The sequence below is a fragment of the Marmota flaviventris genome, chromosome 10, assembly GCF_047511675.1.
Source record: "Marmota flaviventris isolate mMarFla1 chromosome 10, mMarFla1.hap1, whole genome shotgun sequence".
Classification (NCBI taxonomy): domain Eukaryota; kingdom Metazoa; phylum Chordata; class Mammalia; order Rodentia; family Sciuridae; genus Marmota; species Marmota flaviventris.
The window spans coordinates 603,644-622,158 of record NC_092507.1 but is presented as its reverse complement, the minus strand read 5'-3'; the positions used below and the strand labels follow the sequence as shown (position 1 = coordinate 622,158).

Sequence of the window (18,515 nt, the reverse complement as noted above, 5' to 3'; positions counted from 1 at the left end):
TGTTGACGTGCCCAGTGGGGAAGGGCGCATGTCTACAGATGCCAGTGTGAATGGACACCCCTCCCCATGAGCCAGCTTGGACTAGAGCAGCTCGGGGTTCACTGCTTGTCCATCTTGGGGCTGGAGGCCTGTCTGCGTAGACAAGCAAGGCTTTCAGACTAGCCCTGTCCACAGGTTTAGGTCCCGTCCTCAGCCCTGGGCGTGGGGCAGCCTCAGCCACAGCGTGCTTCATGCACATGCCTTCCTGTTGAGATCCAGCAGTTAGGCTTGAGGGGCGCTCTGGGGTGGCCTTGCAGCCAGCTGGCCCCAAACTGCGTCCCCTGGGTGCACCCAGGAGGAGGGCTTCTGGCTGCCTGGGCTTGGGGATGACTGGATCAAAAGGGACCCCATGTGGGCTGGTCCTTCCCGTTGGGTTGGTGTCCTGCTCCTGATCTAATCAAGGAGTGTTAGCCTTGTGCAGCAGCAGGTGCCCACCACTTGCCTTGGGCTTGTACCACCCTCAAAACTGGTCCTCAGCACCCACCCCAGGTGATATTGTGGGCACTTGGGCCTTAGTTTGCCCCGCTGTGTTCCTGAGGCTGTCTTGGCAAGGCTGTTCTCATCTTGAAGGTCATATCCTTATTCTTAGAGTCTGTGCCCCTCAGAATCCCCACATCCCAGTGATAGGCCAGATGAGGGCCACCCACCCAAGAAATGGCACAGACACATCAAACACAGAGCTTTATCTGTCAGGCCTCTGTGGCCCAGGAGACGAGCTTAGCTCCTCACTCGGACACGCCAGGAGTAGGTGGTGAGCACGTGCTGGTGCCGGCGGACCACACACGTGTACGTGCCCTCGTTGACAGCGTTGGCGATGATGCTCAGGCGAGCCTCACCCAGGGCCAGGTAACCAGGGTAGGAGAATTCGAGGGGCTCCTGGTCCTTGTACCAGCTGTGGGAGGAGGGTCCTGCATACCTGCCCTGTGCCCCTGAAGGCAGCCTGAGCCCCCAGGACATCCCCCCTCATCCTGTAGGACCCTGGGCAGCTCCACCCCCTACAACTTGGACCCTAGACAGATTCCCCCCAGGATGGGCCTGGCTAGCAGTGGTCACTTACTACACTTTGCCTTTCTTGTGGAGGATCTTCTGACCACATCGGAAGGTCACATTTCTGCCCTCTGGCACCAGCCTGGTTTTGGTCCTGGGGGGTGATGGGGTGGTGGCCACCGTGGGGAAGGGAAACTCTGCACATGGCAGGGGAAGGTGTCACATCAGTGTGCCCCTCCCCAGACTGGGGCCACAACTGGAAGACCCAGGCATGTGACCCTGCCCCAGCCCCTGCCCCAGCCGTCACCATAGCAGAAGTCGCAGCTGCTGGGGCACAGCCTCTTCATGAGCCTCCTGCGGGTGTCACAAAAGCCCTTCCGTGCCCAGGACGCACACACAAACAGCCGGTCCAGGCAGCCTGAGGGAAGGGCAGCCTGGTTCAGGGCCCACCTCAAGCCTGCCCACCCCTCCACACCACCTTCTCCAAGACACTCACCGTAGAGCCGGTGCAGCCCCCACAGCTCGTCCTGAGACAGTGCCTTCCAGCCACGCAGCGTGGCGTTGAGATGCATGAGTGCCCGGCTGTGCTGGGAGTGCATCAGGCCCAGTGCATGGCCGATCTCGTGGGCTGCCACGTGCACCAGGTCTGTGAGCCACACACCTGCTGACCCTGTGAGTTAGCTCCCTGGAGCCCCAGCCTGGCCCTGCAGCCCTCAGGCCTGACCCCTAGGCCCAGCACATCTGCTGGAGTGTGGTGTGGAGCCACCCTTGGCCACAGCCAAGGAAAGATAAGAATGTTCTGCCTGGGCGGTGAGCTCGGTCCCCAGGAATGCAGCCCCAGCTCCCCTCCAGCAGCATGGGGGAGGCAGTCTCAGGGCTGCCGGAACCAGCAGCAGCCCCACAACCTCCCTTCCCTTGCCTGCTTAACCCCAAAGAACAGGACCCTCCACACCCCAGGAACCCCTGCTCTGCCCCCAAGCCCTCTCCACACAGCCACCCTGGTGCGGACAGTGCACCCATGGGAGGCGGGGCACCTTTCTTCCAGCTGTAGCGTGTGGGGCCCAGGACCCAGTGCTCGCTGTCGTCAAAGTGGATGCCACCGTGCGGTGGGAAGAAGGCGTGGGCCAGCTCGCCCGTGGGACCGTCAAAGCAGTGGTGCAGAGCAGAGACCAGGCAGTCCGTGTGGTTGGCTGCGTAGAAGCCTGTGGAGAGGGGAGGGCTGAGATAGAGCCCACTGGGCTGGGCAGGGGCAGGGGCACAGCGCCCACCTATCCGCAGGTCGCTGGGCTGCTCAGGGGCCACCTCACGGAAACTGAAGGGGGAAACGTCGCTCCACATCCGGAAAGCAGCAGCCAGGCCCCGGCGAGTCTCACGGGGGCTCAGCAGATTCCGAGGGAAGGAGAGGATCCTGGGGTGAGGGTCAAGGTCAGGGACAGGGGCTAGGCTGTGGCCGAGCCCCCACCCTAGGGCCAGGTCGCACCTGTAGGTGAGGTTGAAGTGGTCCCAGCGCAGCCTGGCCGGGGTCAACGTGTAGCGGCGTTTTCGGGGCACGAGCGGGGAAGATGGGCTGGGGACCTGGGCTGTAGGGACCCCTGGTGCATCCAGCGTATAGGCCTCTCTCTTCACGGGAAGAAAGTGGGCATGGGGAAGTCGTAGGGACAGTCCCCACACCCCAGAGTTGGTACGGAAAAGGGACTGTGGAAAGGGGGGGTGGAAGAGCAATGGGGTGATGGAGGGTTTGGACAGCCCCCCCCCCCATTTTAAGTTTTCTGCCTGAGCGAGAGAAAAAGGTTACTGAGAGCCGGTGGGAGTGGGCGGAGCCGGAGACAGATGCAGCCTCCCACCTCCGGTCACGCTCAGACCTAGGGACTCACATCCGCATCCACAGACCCCCACCCCAGGGGGCACCGCCGGGCCGCAGACCGGACCGACTCGCGCACCTGCCTTCCACCCAGCTCACCTGCGCTGCGCTCCAGGCCTGCGCCGCAGGGGCCCCCAGCCGGGCCAGCAGCAGGAGCGCGGGGAGCAGGCACAGCCCGCCCAGCACGGCCCCGAGCCGGCGGTCCTGGACGGCCCCTGACACCTTCGGGGGGACGCAGGCCCCGCGGCCCATGGCAGACTCGCTGTCGGGCTCGGGGCCGCTGGGGCAGCGCGGCGCGGGGACCTGGGCCATGGAGCCGCCGAGGAGCGGGGAGGGGAGGCGACGGCGGGCGGCTCGGGTTACAGCCCAGTGGGGGGGTGGGGGGGCGCGGCGCCCATGAGGGGAACCAGCTGGCCTGTCGGGGAGCGGCAACGGGCGCCCCCGGGGGCTTCCGGGACTCAGGACCTGTGGCCGGTGGCGGTGGCCCAGACACGGCCTGCTGGGTGGGGTCGCTTGGAGTGGGATAGGCCCCTGGGCTCGCGCTTAAAGTGGCGTCAGTCGGGGGCCCCATGCCGGTGAGACTTCATGACGGGTTGGCTTTTCCCCCAAGTGGAGTTCCACCCCAACCCCGTGAACCCCCAGTGAGACCCGGGAGCGAAGCGCATCGTGACCCTGTAGCCAGCTCAAAAAGCGTCCCCGCGAGAGGGGAGGGGACGCAGAGCAAGGGGACGTGGCAGTGAGTATCGGGCGGCTGAAGGGGCAGGCGGCGAGGGCCCGCAGAGGGCAAGGCGTAGGGAGCTTCGAGGGTCCCGCGAAAACCCGGGAAGGGGCTGGCGGAGGGGCGGGCCTTGGGCCGGGAGGGACCCCCGAGGAGGCTGGCTGGAGGTGGGGAGGGTGCAGGGCCGGGAATCCCCCGCCAGGCCGCGGGGAGGGGGTTCTTGGAGCCGGGAAGCCGGGAAGCCAGGCCAGACGCCGGGCGTGGAGGTCTGGAACGGCCCTGGCTGGGGGTGGGGAGCGGTGCTCAGCCTGGAAGGCTCGACGGGGCGGCCGAAGGCAATGCTGGCGGGAAGGCGGGATCCTGGGGGACGCCGGGGCAGCTGGGGGTAAGGGGCTGGGAGTTGGGGGTGAGGTCGAGGAGCTGTCTGCTCCGGGCCAGATATGGTCAACGTCCTGTCCCTCCCCATCCTCCATGCCGGCTTCGGGCCCAGGGTGACAGCGGCGTTCTGGCCAGCGGGGACAGCGCCAAACAGCTGGCGGGCGGCCGGGCTGAGCAGTGCGGGTGGTTCTTGGAAAGCGCTGCATGCAGGACTCCCCTCTTCGTGGCTACATATCTGCTCCAACAAACCGGCCTCCCTCGGCAGGCGCCCTGCCTCTTCCACAGGACCGTGTTCCCTTCGCCCCTGCTCCACTTCCCGAGACCACCAACGAGAGCCCGGCCCGAGACTCGGCACCCACCCAGGAGGCCCGGGACACCAAAAGCTCCTGGCGGGGCGGGGGGTCGAGGTGGGCCTTGGCCTTCCAGGGGAGGAAGGGCCACCCCGTTTGGCAGAAGGCCAGCGCGGGGCCTGGGTCAGTGTCGTGCCGCGCCGGTGGTGTTTCCGCCCCGGGGCAGAGTCGACCCAGGAGCAGCAGCAGGGCGGCGAGGGCCACCCCAGGCTCACCCGCCCGTGCCGCTCAGGACCCCACGGCCCGCCCAGTGCCCCCAGGCAGGCAGGCAGCAGGCGGCAAAGTCCGAGAATCTTTTTATAAAACACAGGGATGCGAGGCAGCTCCAGAGGGCCGCGGTTCACACGAAGATCTGGATGCGGTCGCGGATGGGCTGGCGGCAGATGGGACAGGCGCTGAGCGCGGCGCCGCAGGGTGCGCACGCGCCATGGCCACACTGGAACACAAGGCGGATGTGGCTGTCGATGCAGATCGGGCAGGTGATGCGCTCCTCCATCTGCCGGTAGCGACTCTGAAGCTCCTCCACCAGCTGCCGCGGCGGACCAGGCGCCGGGGTAGCACTTGCCACCTCGGAGCCGTCTGCGGGGGACCGGGTGGGGAGGAGTCAGCCGCAGGCGGGTAAATCCGGGTGGGTGGGCGTGCGCGCGCGCGGCAGGGCCCCACCCGCCTACCTGGACGCAGCTTCTTGTTGATGACCACCTGGCACCTGATGCACTTCTTCATCCGGCGCGCGCACTCTGCAGAGAGCAGCGCGGTTGGGAGGGGCGGGGCGGGGCGGGGCGGCCCGAGACGCCCCGGCCCTCGGCGGCCCCCACTCACCTTCGCACACAGTGCGGTGCTGGCACGGCGAGAACAGAACTAGCAGCGCCAGCTCCGAGCACACCAGGCACTCAGCAGCCTCGGGCCCCGCAGTGGCAGCCACGTGCAGGTTCGTCACCGTGTTGGGAGTGCTGAGCACGTGCCTGGGGCCCGGGACCGCGCTCCCGCCGCCGCCTGCCTGTCGCTCCCTGCAGTTGGAGGAGGGGGCTTGAAAAGGCCCCTGGCTGTGGAGGGCTCCCCCCTGGTGGTGCGGCCTACCGGAAGCGCTGGGCGCAGCCCTGCAGAGCTTTGAGCACACGGCTCTCTGTGGCCAGGTCCAGAGGGCTTCGGCCACGATGGTTGGAATAGGTCACATCAGCACCCTCCAGTGCCAGAAAGCATGCCACCGCAGCACCCACCGTCAGCTCCGAGCTGCCTGGGAGGCCTGAGGCCTGTAGCTGGGCAGCAGGACAGATGTTGTTGAGGATGGGCGCTGGCGCAGGCCTGAGGGAAGCCTCTGGGGCGCCAGGCAGCCCCAGCAGCCTGTGCAAGGGGCACCCCTATCCTCGGGGGGGGGGGGAAGCCAAGGGTACCCCCTTCCTGCATGAAGCTGTCAGCTCCAGGAACAGTGTAGAGGGCAGGCAAGAGAGGTGCCCTTGCTAGGCAACCTAAAGAATAAGTTCTAAGATGCCACCCGGGCTACCACACCATCCCCTCCCCATGATGGCCAGCAGTGCAGAATCCCCACAAGGGTTGCACAGAATGGCTTCTCTAAATCATGCCCCCACCCCAAGTTGCCCCCTTCCCCAGAGCCTGACTCCCTGGCCCGTCACCAGAGATAGAAGGTGGGCCCACCTCTCCAGCACCCACTCCTCACTTCCTCACCCTGGACAGCAGCTGCAAGGGCCCTGGGTCCCCCCCAGCCCTGTCAGCCACCAGGGGGAGCAGCTGATGGCGCTGCAGCGCCACATGCAGGGCCGTGTCCCCCTCCTCATCCTCGGTGTCAACACTGCAACCAGCATCCACCAGCAGGGGCACCAGCCCCACATGGGCCTGCTGCACGGCCAGGTGCAATGGGGACTGGAGCTTCCGGTTGCGCACGTTCACATCACAGCGGCCCTGGGGAGTGGGGGGCAAACTCAGCCCAGAGACCCCCTTGGGCCCCTGCCTTCCAGTGTGTGTGTGTGGGGGGACCCTGCACGCACTTCTTGGATGAGGATCTGAGCCACCTCACGGTGGTTGTTGAGGGCAGCCAGATGCAGCGCGGTAAAGCCGTCCTCCTTCTTGGCGTCCACCAATTGCCGGGCCCGTGCCAGAATCCTCCTGACGGCTCTGTGAGAGCAGGGAGATCATCCCCAGCCTTGGGCTGTTCCCGGGGTGGCCAGGTGGCAGGGCAAAGCCTGGCAGCCACTGGTGCCCACCCCACACTCACAGCGCGTGGCCCTTGAGGGACGCATGGTGCAAGAGTGTGAAGCCCTGGCTGTCAGCAGCAGCAACGTTGATGCCCGGAACCTCGGTGAGGACCTCCACGATGCCATTGGCGCCGGCCCCCGCGGAGATGGCAGAGTGCAGAGGCGTATTGGCATGGGCATCCTGCCAGTAGGGGCCAGTGGTCACTGAGAGGTGACTGTCCCTGGAGTCAAGCTGCCTCCTTAATCCAGGGTTGGTTAGGGTCAAGGGCACCTGGGGACCAACACTCACAGGAAGGTTGACATCACAGCCGCGCTCACATAGGATCCTCACCACCTCCAGGAAGCCCCTCTGCACAGCCAAGTGCAGCGCTGTGCTCCGGGCACCATTGAGGGCATCTGCCCCACACCCTGCACTCAGGAGCATCCGGGCAGCCTCAGGCTGGTTCCTGGTGGGAGAGGGAGTAGGAGGGAGCACTGTGCTGGCTGGACCCACAGGCGCGGCCCCTCTGGACCCCAGCAGCCTACCCAGCCTCACCCCAGGGCTGCATAGTGCAGTGCAGTGTGGCCCTCATCATCCAGCAGGTCCACGCCTGCCCTTGCCTGCAGCAGCAGTCGCACGAGCTCCACCTGGCCCAGGTACGAAGCCACCTGCAGGGCAGTCCTGCCCTGGTTCTTGGTGTCCACCTGTCAGGAGAGCGAGCAAGTGAGTTCAGGACCTGCCACCTTCTGGCCTTCCTGCTGGCCACTGGGAGGAGGTCAGGGAAGGGGCCTGCCTGTTCTGGGTGCCTCCGCAGCAGGTCAAGAGCCCGGGCCACATTGCCCAGCGCTGCCTCCACCACCAGCCTCCCTGGGTGCTCTGGATCACTCTTCTGAGCCCGCAGCTTGTCCAGGGCCACACTCAGTGAACCTGGGGGCAAAACTGGGTAAGTGATGGCCAAGGGCCACCCTGCCTCCCCCAGGCTGCCAGGGCTGGTGCACACTTTTGTTCTCCCGGGCACGCTCAGCCACGTCCAGATTGGTGTCCTCCTCTGGTCGGTAAGCCACCAGGCAGGAAGGACTGAAGGTCCACCGCTGCCCACCGACTGCCACACGCAGGTTCCCATCTCCAAATACCTTTACCACTTTCCCAATGCGGCCCAGGGCCTGAGGGAGAAATGTAGGGTCACAGGAAGTCTTAGCAGGGGAGGTCACAACACGGGCAAGGGGACTCACAGGGGCCATGTCATCTGTCCACTCGCCATGCCCAGCCTGCAGTCGCTTCACAGTGTCCAGGTCATCGATGACACGAACCACATCGCCCACCCAGAAGGAGTTGTGCTGGGTGACAGAGAAGCACGTAAGGGACTCCCCCCGGCCACATGTGGCCGCCCATGGTGGGGGAGGGTACCCCCAACAAGCTCCACAGGTCAGGCAGGCATGAACCTGACCCCAGTTCCTGCGCCAAGCACAGCCTAAGGGTCTGGTTGGACAAGGACCATAGGTGACCAAAGCAGCCCCAGGTGGCCCAGCCCCAGAGGATCGGGGGCGACAGCTGGGGAAGCAGCTGGGCAGCGGCATCCCGATCAGACAAAAGCCGGCTCTGGGGAGGTGTGAAGCCCCACGCGGCCGGTACATCGACCCGACTGCCGGCAGCTTGGCAGCGGCGTGGGGCGGGGCCCCGGACGTAGGGGCGGAGCCAAGGGTGGCGCCCCTCCCCCTCCCCTGCGAGGAGCACAGGGGCTTGCGCTGCTCTGCAGTGCCCCCTCAAAGCTCTCCAAGTTCAGAGCTGAATGCTCTGAATGCCCGCCCCAACACCTGCTCCCTCTGTCCTCCATCCCCCAAGTCCTGCTTTCCAGGCAGCTCACTGTGTCCACCTTGTCCACGCTGCTAGTGCCCACCAACCTGGGCCCAGCATCCACCTCCCACTCACAGGTAGCATCTTAGAAACCAAGCCCAGTACCCCACTTCCAGCCTACTATGGTGTCCACCTTTCTTCCATCCTCAGGACAGACAGACCCTGGCCTGCCTGCTGCAGCCTCAGGGTGCCTGGCCCTCCTCTGGGTCTCTTCATGCCTGGATCCCCTTTTCCTCGGCCCCACCTTCACCCACCAGGCTGCCCCTTCTTTCAGATCTGGGGACTCATGGGGGCACCAGGGCCATAATCCTGCCTGCCCACTCCCAGGGCTGCCTAAGTACATGGAAGGGTTACAGAAGTGAATGGATGAGGCTCAGCCTAGCCCCTAGGCACCTTGGTGAGAGCCCCGGGGTGGAACGTCCAGCGGGTCTCGTGGTTGAACTGCACACGCACGTCCCCACGGTCGGTGATGCGGTGCACGGTGCCCGTCTGTCCGATAAACTGTGGCAGGTCGCAGAGACTATGGCTGGGGGTCCAGAGGGCTTGGGAGGGGAGGGCACACAGGGCTCAGTGGGGAGGCAGCTCACCTCTGCCATCCTGGGGTTCCAGCCGCCATGGCCTTCCTCCATGTCCCTCAGGACGTCTATGTCCAACAGACACTTGACCTTGTCCCCACGCTGGAAGGGCTGGCCGTCGGCACTCACCCTGCGTTGCAGCTCTGCTGGCTTGCCTGGGGGGGGGGGTTGGCAGGCCAGGCCTCAGGCAGCACCCCCACCCAGGACATCACAGGCTAGCCCCTGCCCAACCAGGGCAGGAGGGCAGCCAGTGTTGGTGGGGCCAGTCCCATACCCAGCCTGGGGAGGTGCTCCTTGTAGTAGAAGCCGCCAGCTGCCTCGCCTATACACTTGAGGTCCACCTTGCCCTTGTGGCCCACGCGGTACACATTGGTCGTCCCATCTGCCCATGTCACACTGGCCACACTCCGGCCTGTCTCCACATCCCAGCCACGGATGTCCACCACACGACCTGGCTTGCCTTCCCCTCCTGGGGAGACAGTGTCCCCACCCCAAAGCTGAGCCTCAAGGCTGAGCCATAGCCAACTGCCTCACCTCCCATCTCTCCCTCCGGCCACCACTCACCATCCTGTGAGCCCCACTCCCAGTCGGGGCCTCGCACCACCTTTGCACCCTGGAAGATGCCCCTTAGTGGGATCCTAAGGAGACCCTGGCGGGGACTCAGGGTAACACTGCAAGAGAGTGAGTCCTGAGCCATGCAGGAGAGAGGTATTACGGTCAGGCCCCTGCCCTGCCCTGCCCAGACTAGCTCCTCCACCCCCAGGCTCCTTCCCACACCAGGTGGGATCTACCAGATGGGTGTCCTGGCACCCAGTTCCTGCCCATGAATGCCCTTCCCAGAAGGGCAGTGCCTTCCACACTCAGGGGGAAGGCTCTGTGGGAGCTATCAGATGCCCTTGGCTGGGAGGGGACTCAGGCTGACCCTCAGGGCACAGCCTCCTGTGTAGTCTGGATAAGCCTGCCCTCCCAGTGGGTGGGGCCTGGCCTGGCCAGCAGCACACAGCCACTGGGCCCTGGAACACACAGGGGGAGGCTCCAGGAGACAGCTGGCATCAGGGAACAGGGGTGGTGCCTCTGGGTGCCTGCTCCAGCACAGCGGAGCGCCCTCTCAGCACAGACCCTCTGACTACAGCACAGCACTCTGGACAGCCAGCACCCATGCTGTGCCACAGGGCTGGGTCCAGAGTGGGCTGCCCTGCCAGAGGCCACGATGCCAGGCCTGGCACCTCCACGGGAATGCTCGCTGCTTCAATGCCACTGCTGCTGGCATGGCCACACACAGGCCGCACTCAGTGACGCAGGCTGCAGCTGCACCAAGGGGTGCCAGCACAGAGAAGCCATCCACACACCTCCACGTGGCTGAGGAGGGCCTGTGCTTCCCTGAGGCTGGCGGGGGGGACTCACGGGCGTGAGTGGGCTGTCTCGTAGCGCTCAAAGGCGTGGGTGAGGTCGTGCTTGTTGTGCATGTAGCACTGGGTGCAGAGGTCGTAGTCGAAGCAAATGCGGCACTTCCAGCGCATGCCCCGCAGCCCATGCTTCTTACAGCAGTCGCAGATGATGTTGGGGTGGCGGACGCCTGGGGGCAGGGTAGGGTCAGCGGCAGTGACCCACCAGGGCACACTGGCCCTCCCACCACCCGTGCTGCCACGCACCAATCTGCGCATTGTCATAGAGCAGCAGGTCGTGGGCACCCTGGTAGCCGGCGCGGTAGTTGGTGCGAGTGCCCTGGTCCCACTGCACGACAACTGTGCGGTCTGGGGTGGAGGGGCTGCCATGGCGCCCGAGCTCCACCACGGTGCCCACGCCGCCCTCGCCGCCATCCTGCTGGCCCCACTTCCAGTCCACGCCACGCACCACTCGCATGCCCACCTGCACACCTGCCTGGGGGTCAGGGTCCATGGTGCAAGGGGCTGTTCAGGACCTGTAAGCAGAGAGCACCCTCAGGCCATGTCAGGAGGCCAGGCCCAGCCTACCCACAGACACCTGTCTAAAGGGCCACCTGGGAGAGAGGGCAGGCCAGGAGCAGAAAGCACCAACACAAAAGGGGGAGGCAGAGGGGCAGGGAGTAGGAACAAATGGCCTGGGTCCAGGGGAGGTGGGAGCACAGGTACACAGGTCAGCACCAGGGGAGGCCAGGAGACAAGGTGGACAGGGAACCTGGCCTGGAAGAGGGACAGCAATCAGACTGAGCAGGGTGCGGCACATGCTAGTAACCTGGTTTCAGTCGGTTGGTTTATTTAGGATTTTGGCTGGTTGCTGGTGGTTCCTAGGTGCTGGGGATGGAACCCAGGGCCTCGCTCATGCTAGGCCGGCTTCTGCCTGAGCCACACCCCAGCTAGTTGATTGATAAGGTAAAACAACTCAGCCTTTGGGAGAAAACAGACTATTTCTTTGTGTAGCCTAGTTAGACAGGTACTGAGTGGAGGGCTGCTGTTCAACAGGACCCCATCTGGCAACTGCACAGGCAGCAGGGCCCGAGGTGAGCTGCGCAGAGCACGGCCCCCATGACTTGCATCCAGAACAGGGAAAGAACCCCCACAGCCCCACGAGAAAGTCAGACAAGCAGCAAGTTGGGCAGGACGCAGGCTCACCAGACACCAGCCCACACAGCACCACCAGGACGTTCACAGGAAGGGCACAGCCCTGGGCCCCCGCAAGTCGGGGACAGCACAGTGAGGGCACATGGCCCTATTAGGACCTACTCTGGAGAAGTCTGGCCTGGTCTAAGGTGGCACACTTACAGAAGCACCTGCCGGGGTCCTTCAGGGAGTACTGGGACCTACAGCGAGGTTTTAGTCCCCAAGGGAGCACGAACCCACCTCACCATGAATGATAGCAATGCAAAGTTCACAAACAGCTTGGAGGACAAGAGCCTAGTGTGAGAGAGGCCGCTACAGGCACTACACGTATAGCAAGTTTGCAAAAGCAACAAGCCAAGTCACAGCCTTAGGAAGCCAACCACGAGGCTGGTCCCAGGCGTTCCTTCAGACCTACGGCCTGAGAATTCTGTATTGAGCTAATCTTGAAGGAAGACTTGTTAATACAAATGCAGCTAAAAGACAGGACGTGAAGGGGGTGGGGGGGACAGGGACACAGGGACCACGCAGGAGTCACATGTACGCTCTCATTTAAGTGTCCGGCCCCTGGCTTGCGAAGGAGCTCCCCCCAGAGTAGGGGACAGCACTCCTGCTCAGCTTCCAACCGCGGCTGGGGGTTGCCCTGGCTGGCTGGTGCGGCTGAAGCTGCAGGGGATGCCGTCGATCAGCCAATGTCCCTCCAGCTCCAGATGGGGCCTGAGGGCCTTGCCCAGCCACAGAACAGAGGCAGCCTAGGCCCGAGAGTGACGAGGGGAGAGATGAACACATCACCCTCCAACTGGGCCCTGCTTCAGGTCCCTGTTCCTGCCCCAGCCTGACACTCAGTCTGCTGGGCCAGCCAGTCCTGGAAACACTCTGCCTCCTGGGAAGCCACAGGTGGGCACAGGAGGCCCCCACTGCAGCTCTGCCTGCAGCTAGAGGCAGAGGCGGGAAGCCCGCAGGCCATCCCAGCACCAGTCCAAAGCTTGTGTCCAGCTCTTGGTCTGTACCTGCTTCAGATCCTCAGGGACGTGAATCATCTGGTCAACTCAGCGTTGGGCAGTTCTCCCTGCTGCCCATCACCCAGGACCACCAGGGCTGGCATAGAAACAGGAGGATTAAAGCTCACTCTCTCCTGAACCAGGGACAACTAGGAGCCGTCCTGAGACGTCCTGAGAGCACCGCACTGGTCTGGGACCTCCCCTCTCTGGGATCTTGGGACCCTGCCAAGGTGTGGCACTGAGGCCCAAGGCCAGAAGGCACAGCACCAGTGGCTCTAGTGATGCCTCAGGCCCAGACAGCCCCAGGCTCTTGGGCACCTGCGAGTCCAGGAGGGGGGGGTGTCTGGTGGGCAGCCACCAGGCTAGTCAGGTGTGGCAATCAGCTCTGCCTTTCTAGCCACCTCTGCAGCCTGTACAGCGGTGCCACCCACATCTCTGCTACCACGAGTACAGCCAGAGCAGCTCCTCACTGCCCTGAGGGCCACCAGGATGCCCCACACAATGCCATTCAACTCCCTTGCCCAGGCAGCAAGCCCACAAAGGCAGGGCCTCCAAGGGCTGCCCCCATGCCCACTCATGGCCATATCCCTGGCTGGCTAGCCCCTGCTGGCCTCCACAATCACTGACTGCATGACAGCGAGTAAAACTCCGGCGCCCAGGAAGCTTGTGCTCCTGGGACAACTAGCAGACCCCCTGTCCCAGGGGCCCAGCCGGCTAGGCCACTCTTGCCTCACCCACACACTGTGTGCTCACCACATCCCAGCACTGGAAGTCATCAGGCAGCACAGCTACACCTGGCCCTGGGGCCCAGTTCCACTAGCTGGCCCAGCTCCCTTGACCTTTTGCTGGAAACACTCCAGTCCCCATGAAAGCTATCTGGGAGGGACGTCACACCTTTCTCCAGCAGGACCAAGTGGCTCCCCACTGCCTGATCTGCAGAGTCACCAGCTAGGGGCAGTCTGTGCTGGGCTTCTGCTCCCTGGGCCCTGGCAACGAGTTCAGCTTCTGTCCACGGAGATCCTGGGAAAGCACAGGCTCAGCCAGGGCAGGCATCCCCACCCTTCCCCAGTCTCCTCTGCACAGGGCCCTCCTTGCAGGCATGGCAGAGGCAGGGGAAGTAGAGACGGTGACCCCCCACCAGCCCACTGACCTCCATGATATACACACACACCCTCCCTCCTGCCAGGAACCCGTCACCCTAATCACAGCTGGGAGGCAAACTGAGGAGACAGTCCACACCCCATACCCCTGTTACAGGCAACCACAGGCCCAGCAGGAGGCTATACCAGCAGGGGGCCTGTGACAGAGAACCTGGCCCAGCACAGAGAAGACTTGGAGCAGGAAAAGACCCAAGTACTGGGAGTTGATGTTGTGGTCATTCTACAGCCAAGCAGCTTGCTGGCCTCTGTGAACCCAGCTTCCCAGCCTGAGCCTGCCTGCCCAGGCCAGCTGCCATGTCTGCCTGCCAGCTATCGCCCAACTGGCCACTTGTTGCTGGGCCTTTTACAAGACATGGGGGGGGGGGGGTGCCCCAAGCATGAATGCCAACAAGGCCTGTGCCCAACCTCTCCCTCAGGAGAATGGACAGAGGCAGGGAGATCAAAGTGGAGGGTGTCTGGCAATGTCTGGAGAAACTTGGGACCACACCTCAGCTGACAACTGCCTAGCAGGAAGGCCACCAGGTAGTCGAGCCTGTGACAGCATCTGCCTGCCACCACACCTGGTAGTTTTAGAACAGCCAAACAACTCCCCTCAGCCCTAGCCCGCAAACTGCCACATTCTGGAAGACTATCACTCAGATGAGCCCACCAGAGACGGACCGCAGCCGGGCAGGACGTGGGACGGGCTTAGTTGAATAACCAGCACCCACTGACACCCAGGACTGCCTGGACAAGAAGGGAGGACCTGGAGGAGCGCACACAGGGCTTGGTACGCTTGCTTGCCCCCTGGGTGCCAAGGGGTGAGAACAGAGAAGCACCAGTCATGGTGGCCCCCAGGGCTCCTTCCCTGAAGCAGCCCATGCCAGAGGTCTTCAGAGGCAGCACCCTCCGTGCTACATGGCATCACAGCCCTGGTTAGGGCCTCTGCCTGAGCTGGTCTTCTGATAAAGCCCCCTTGCCACCCTCTCATAGTTACCACAGGGACAGACAAGGGACAGGGCTTCTGGGACTCAGAAACACAGGGATTTGGCACCCTAGGACCCTCTCAGGGAGACCCGACAACTTTCCCTCACCCCTGCCTGGCCTCTGTCACTTTCGTTCCTGGGCCCAGCATGTCATTGCTGGTCATGTCCCCCTGCCTTTGAGCCCCTGTGCCTTGTCTCAGGGCTCACTACTTATTATGGTTTTGATATAAAGTGTCCCCCCAAAACTCCTGTTAATGTGGAACCACAGTGGTGTCTCTTCCTCCCTCTCACCCGGGCCTGTCCCCATGATGTGCTCTCTCACCTCAAGCCCAGAGCAATGGAGTGGGCCATCTACGGACAGAACCTCTGAAACCACGAGCCCCAAATAAACTTTTCCTCCTCTAACTTGTTCTTGTCAGGAATTTTGGTTACAGTGACCCAAAAGGTAAACACTACTTCATCTCAAAAGGTCCCACCAGGTACACGGGGCAGTGAGTGGGGAAGAGACAGGTCAAGAATGGGGAAGCAGTAATAACCCTGAAGGAAGGGAACCCCAGGGGTTCTTGGTTTTCCCTCCCCTCTATGTGGGAAGTCCCTACTCTTAGGGCAGCATGGGGATCCTGACCACCAGTGAGGAGCCTGCCCATCTCCACTGTTCACAGAGAGCGAGGGGACATGAGGCCTCGCAGGTGGCCTGTCTACCTCAGAATGGAGCTTGTTGACAGAGGATTCATCCCTGGGCTTCCCTGCTATCACCGTCCTCCTTGGGCCATGAACAAGCTACCACTCAGGGCTGGGTTGGGGAGAACCTGGCCCCCAGTGGCACTGGGCACAGCCTAAGAACAGCAGAGAGTGGATCTGCTGTCTAACTCAGCAAGTCTGGGAAGGGGCCTAGACGTCTGGGCAGCACCATGCACCCAGGCAGACCACACTGCAGGCCTCAAGTGAGTCCCTTCCCAGGGCACCTGCAAGACAGGAATTCCTGATGTAGGGCAGGAATGAGGGCCCTGTCCTGGTGACAGACAATCTTGGACAGGGATGCCCGGAGGGCACTTCATCACTCTGCAGCCTCCAGGAAATACCCTGCCACAGCCCGCTGACTGCAGCACATCAGCCCTTCCTGGAGAGCAGGGATCCTCTGAGCACTTCTCCCACCTTCCTGGAAGTACCTGGGAGCCCTGAGCACATAAGCTAGATTCCCACTGCCACCCTCCGCTGGCTCTCTCTGGGCCCAGGCTGCCACAGAGATGAAAGATACCCTACACAGACCTGCCAAAGTGTCCCAGAAACAGCCCACAGCCCTGCACAAGCCTCGACCCAGTGCCTGTGGAGGGGCACCAGGGAGCACCACCCTGACAGCAGGGTCCAAGAACTGCAGCCATCACAGCCTTGGTGTACAGGGGTCTTAGTGTCGACCCACAGAAACAGCTGCCAACCATTCCTGCTTGTGAACACAAAGCCAATACTCATGCTGCAGGGTGCTAGATGCTACGATGGGCAGTGCATGTAGCCATTTCAGTGGGAAAAGTGCCCACAGAGTTGTCAACTTCTTCCCTTTGCCAGCAACCCTAGGTTTTGCCATCCATCCGGACCGAGAGCCATACTCTGGCTGACTCCCAACACCTGGAAGGCTGTGCTTCAGCTGTCCACCATGGGGCAGTCAGAGAAGGCAGCCTCAATTGGCAATTGTGCTTCAACAAAATCAGAACTCACCTCACAGCACACAGCAGCCTTGAGTCAGCATCCCAAGCACTTAGTTGCCACTTCCTGGGTCACAAATGTGCTCAGCCACCAAGATTTCCTGTGGGAAACTAGCAGCCATTGCTGACACAGAACACAGCAAACCAAGCAGCAGGCAGCCAGCCAGTCTTACACACTCAGCATGTGGGCCTCAGGGCTGCTGCTGACCATCAGAGCTCCTTTCTACAAGCAACGGCTGTCCCTTACAGGACAAAAGTACTGGGACAACTCAGGAGGATGCTGTCCACTGTCTGTGAGTATTTTATTGGAAAGTTGTATACAGCCATAGATATTAAGTCATGTGTAGTAAAGATGCAGGGTCCTTTATTCAGGAGAACATTACATGAAACTGAGAACATTCAGGACACGAGGCTGCCCTCCTACTGCCCCCTCCCTTTAACCCTGCTTGCCTCTAACACTACTCAAGTGTGTGGCACAATTGCTGGCAAACACTGGTATGTCACAGGCTCCTGGGTGCCAGCGGAGTCCAGCCCCTAGGAAATGGGGTGAAGCCCTGGGACAGGGGCAAGGAGACCTGACCCAGCATACACCAAGGCACCTGCTGGGCTGGGTGCCATGGAGCACACCTGCAATCCCAGCAGCTCAGGAGACTGAGGTAGGAAGATGACAAGTTGGAGGTCAGCCTCAGGAACTTAGTGAAACCCTGTCTCAAAATAAAAAAAAAAATAAAAGGGCTGGGAATGTGATTCAGTGATTAAGTGCCCTTGGGTTCAATCCCCAGTACCATTAAAAAAATAAATAAATAAATAGACCTTCTGGGGGAAAAGACATACAGTGAGGCATGTCACCACTACTACTCTTGGTGACCTCGATGGAGACCCTCAGGCATACTGCAGCCTGAGAGGTCATCCCACTGACTTCCAGGCTGACCTTGGCAGGAGAGTGACCGATACTTGTTGCATGTGGAGCAACAGGTCAGAGTGGAATGGGGAGCCAGGAACCTTCCCAGAAGGGCCAGGGCTCCTGCACTTGGGCTGGTCTGTCCTTAAGTCTGCTGGCCCCATCAGGAGCCCACCTGGTACTTCTGCTTTTCTCCATCATTTCTGAACCCAAAGGAAAAGCAAAATGATTTCTCCCTCACCCACACACAAGCACACTCAAGACACAGACACAGCCCCTCTGAGGGGACATCAGGCCTCATTTAGGGCAAAGGCACCGAACCCCAACTATCAGGCCACAGCCAGTGAAGAGCTCACCTGTCTGGCCGCCCACTGTCCCCCGCCGCCCGCCTTGAGACTCGGGCTGTAACCCTGATGCCTGGAGACCTGGGACTGGCCTCTGCCGTGCTGAGCTCCAGCGCCAGCACCAAACGATCCAACCCTGCGGCCAGACGAGCCGAGACATGCAGTTACTGCCTGCCGGCCGGCCGCGGACCCGGTGCTGCCGCCCACCCGCCCACCCGGAAGGGTCACTGGGGACCGGCGGCCGGGACCCGCTGCGGCAGCCGGGCGTCCAGGGGCGTCCAGAGCCTGCGGACGTCGGCGCCCCGCGCTGCGTGCCGGCCCAGACTGCGGACGCGCACTCGCACGAGCAGCCGCCCTGGGGTAGGGACGCGAGGCCCGCCGCCCACGCTGTCCACACCGGCCGGGCCACCCGCCCGGCCACCGGGCCCGCTCCCTGCCACCATCCCGGCTCCGTGAGGCCGCCCGGGCACCCGCCCCGGGCCCCCACTTGCCCGGAGTTTCCGCGCGCCCGCTCGGCCCCGGGGAGCAGGGGAGCGGGGCAGCGGCGAGGCTGACGGCCAGTGTTGGCCGGCTGTCCCAGCGCGCGCGGCGGCGCCCGCCCCTCGGCTGCTGCGCAGCGCCGGGCCAGGCCGCCCCGCTGCCTCGCAGCCCACCGGCCGCCGGCCGCGACCCCGGTTCGGGTCCCGGGCAGCCGCAAGGCCCGCCGGGAGCTGTAGTTCGCGGCTCCGGACTGCGGGCGGGGCGGCTCCCGGGAGGCCCCACGCGTGACGCACGCGGCGCCCTGCCAGGGGGCGGGGCGGGCGGCTCCCAGGAGGCCCCGCGCGTGGCGGAGCGACGCCCCTCCACGGGGCGGGGCGGGCGGCTCCCAAGAAGCTCCGCGCTCGACGCACGCGGCGTAAGGCCCGGGGGGCGGGGC

General features: G+C 63.2%; 2 protein-coding genes across 12 annotated transcripts; both read right to left on the bottom strand.

Moving 5' to 3' along the window:
- Positions 1–707: 707 nt before the first annotated feature.
- On the bottom strand, positions 708–3,487 carry Mmp23b (matrix metallopeptidase 23B). 3 transcript variants are annotated; one of them, XM_027947651.2, is made up of 8 exons: positions 2,987–3,477; positions 2,507–2,646; positions 2,295–2,434; positions 2,061–2,228; positions 1,523–1,687; positions 1,334–1,444; positions 1,097–1,223; positions 708–931 (listed from the first exon to the last, which is right to left on the bottom strand). In XM_027947651.2, exons 1-8 carry the CDS (start codon positions 3,197–3,199, stop codon positions 757–759), a joined length of 1,239 nt encoding a protein of 412 aa, XP_027803452.2. In that variant the 5' UTR covers positions 3,200–3,477; the 3' UTR covers positions 708–756. The 3 variants fall into 3 exon arrangements, with proteins under 3 accessions (XP_027803452.2, XP_027803451.2, XP_027803450.2); XM_027947650.2 differs by having other exon boundaries at positions 1,523–1,654; positions 2,061–2,434; positions 2,987–3,487; XM_027947649.2 differs by having other exon boundaries at positions 2,061–2,434; positions 2,987–3,482.
- A 1,129-nt stretch (positions 3,488–4,616) lies between these two features.
- Mib2 (MIB E3 ubiquitin protein ligase 2) lies at positions 4,617–18,312 on the bottom strand. Of its 9 annotated transcripts, XM_071617246.1 has the most exons (23): positions 18,091–18,311; positions 17,612–17,735; positions 16,982–17,058; positions 16,368–16,455; positions 13,424–13,549; positions 10,605–10,873; positions 10,357–10,528; positions 9,517–9,623; positions 9,227–9,421; positions 8,965–9,107; positions 8,771–8,878; positions 7,756–7,860; positions 7,524–7,686; positions 7,317–7,450; positions 7,079–7,227; positions 6,833–6,989; positions 6,564–6,724; positions 6,337–6,463; positions 6,017–6,250; positions 5,411–5,589; positions 5,153–5,340; positions 5,005–5,070; positions 4,617–4,912 (listed from the first exon to the last, which is right to left on the bottom strand). In XM_071617246.1, the coding sequence occupies exons 6-23, from the start codon at positions 10,849–10,851 to the stop codon at positions 4,674–4,676; spliced, it is 2,874 nt and encodes a 957-aa protein (XP_071473347.1). In that variant the 5' UTR covers positions 10,852–10,873; positions 13,424–13,549; positions 16,368–16,455; positions 16,982–17,058; positions 17,612–17,735; positions 18,091–18,311; the 3' UTR covers positions 4,617–4,673. The 9 variants fall into 9 exon arrangements, with proteins under 9 accessions (XP_071473347.1, XP_071473345.1, XP_071473351.1 ...); XM_071617244.1 differs by lacking the exon at positions 13,424–13,549; XM_071617250.1 differs by lacking the exons at positions 8,771–8,878; positions 13,424–13,549 and having other exon boundaries at positions 18,091–18,312.
- Between the last annotated feature and the right edge of the window lie 203 nt (positions 18,313–18,515).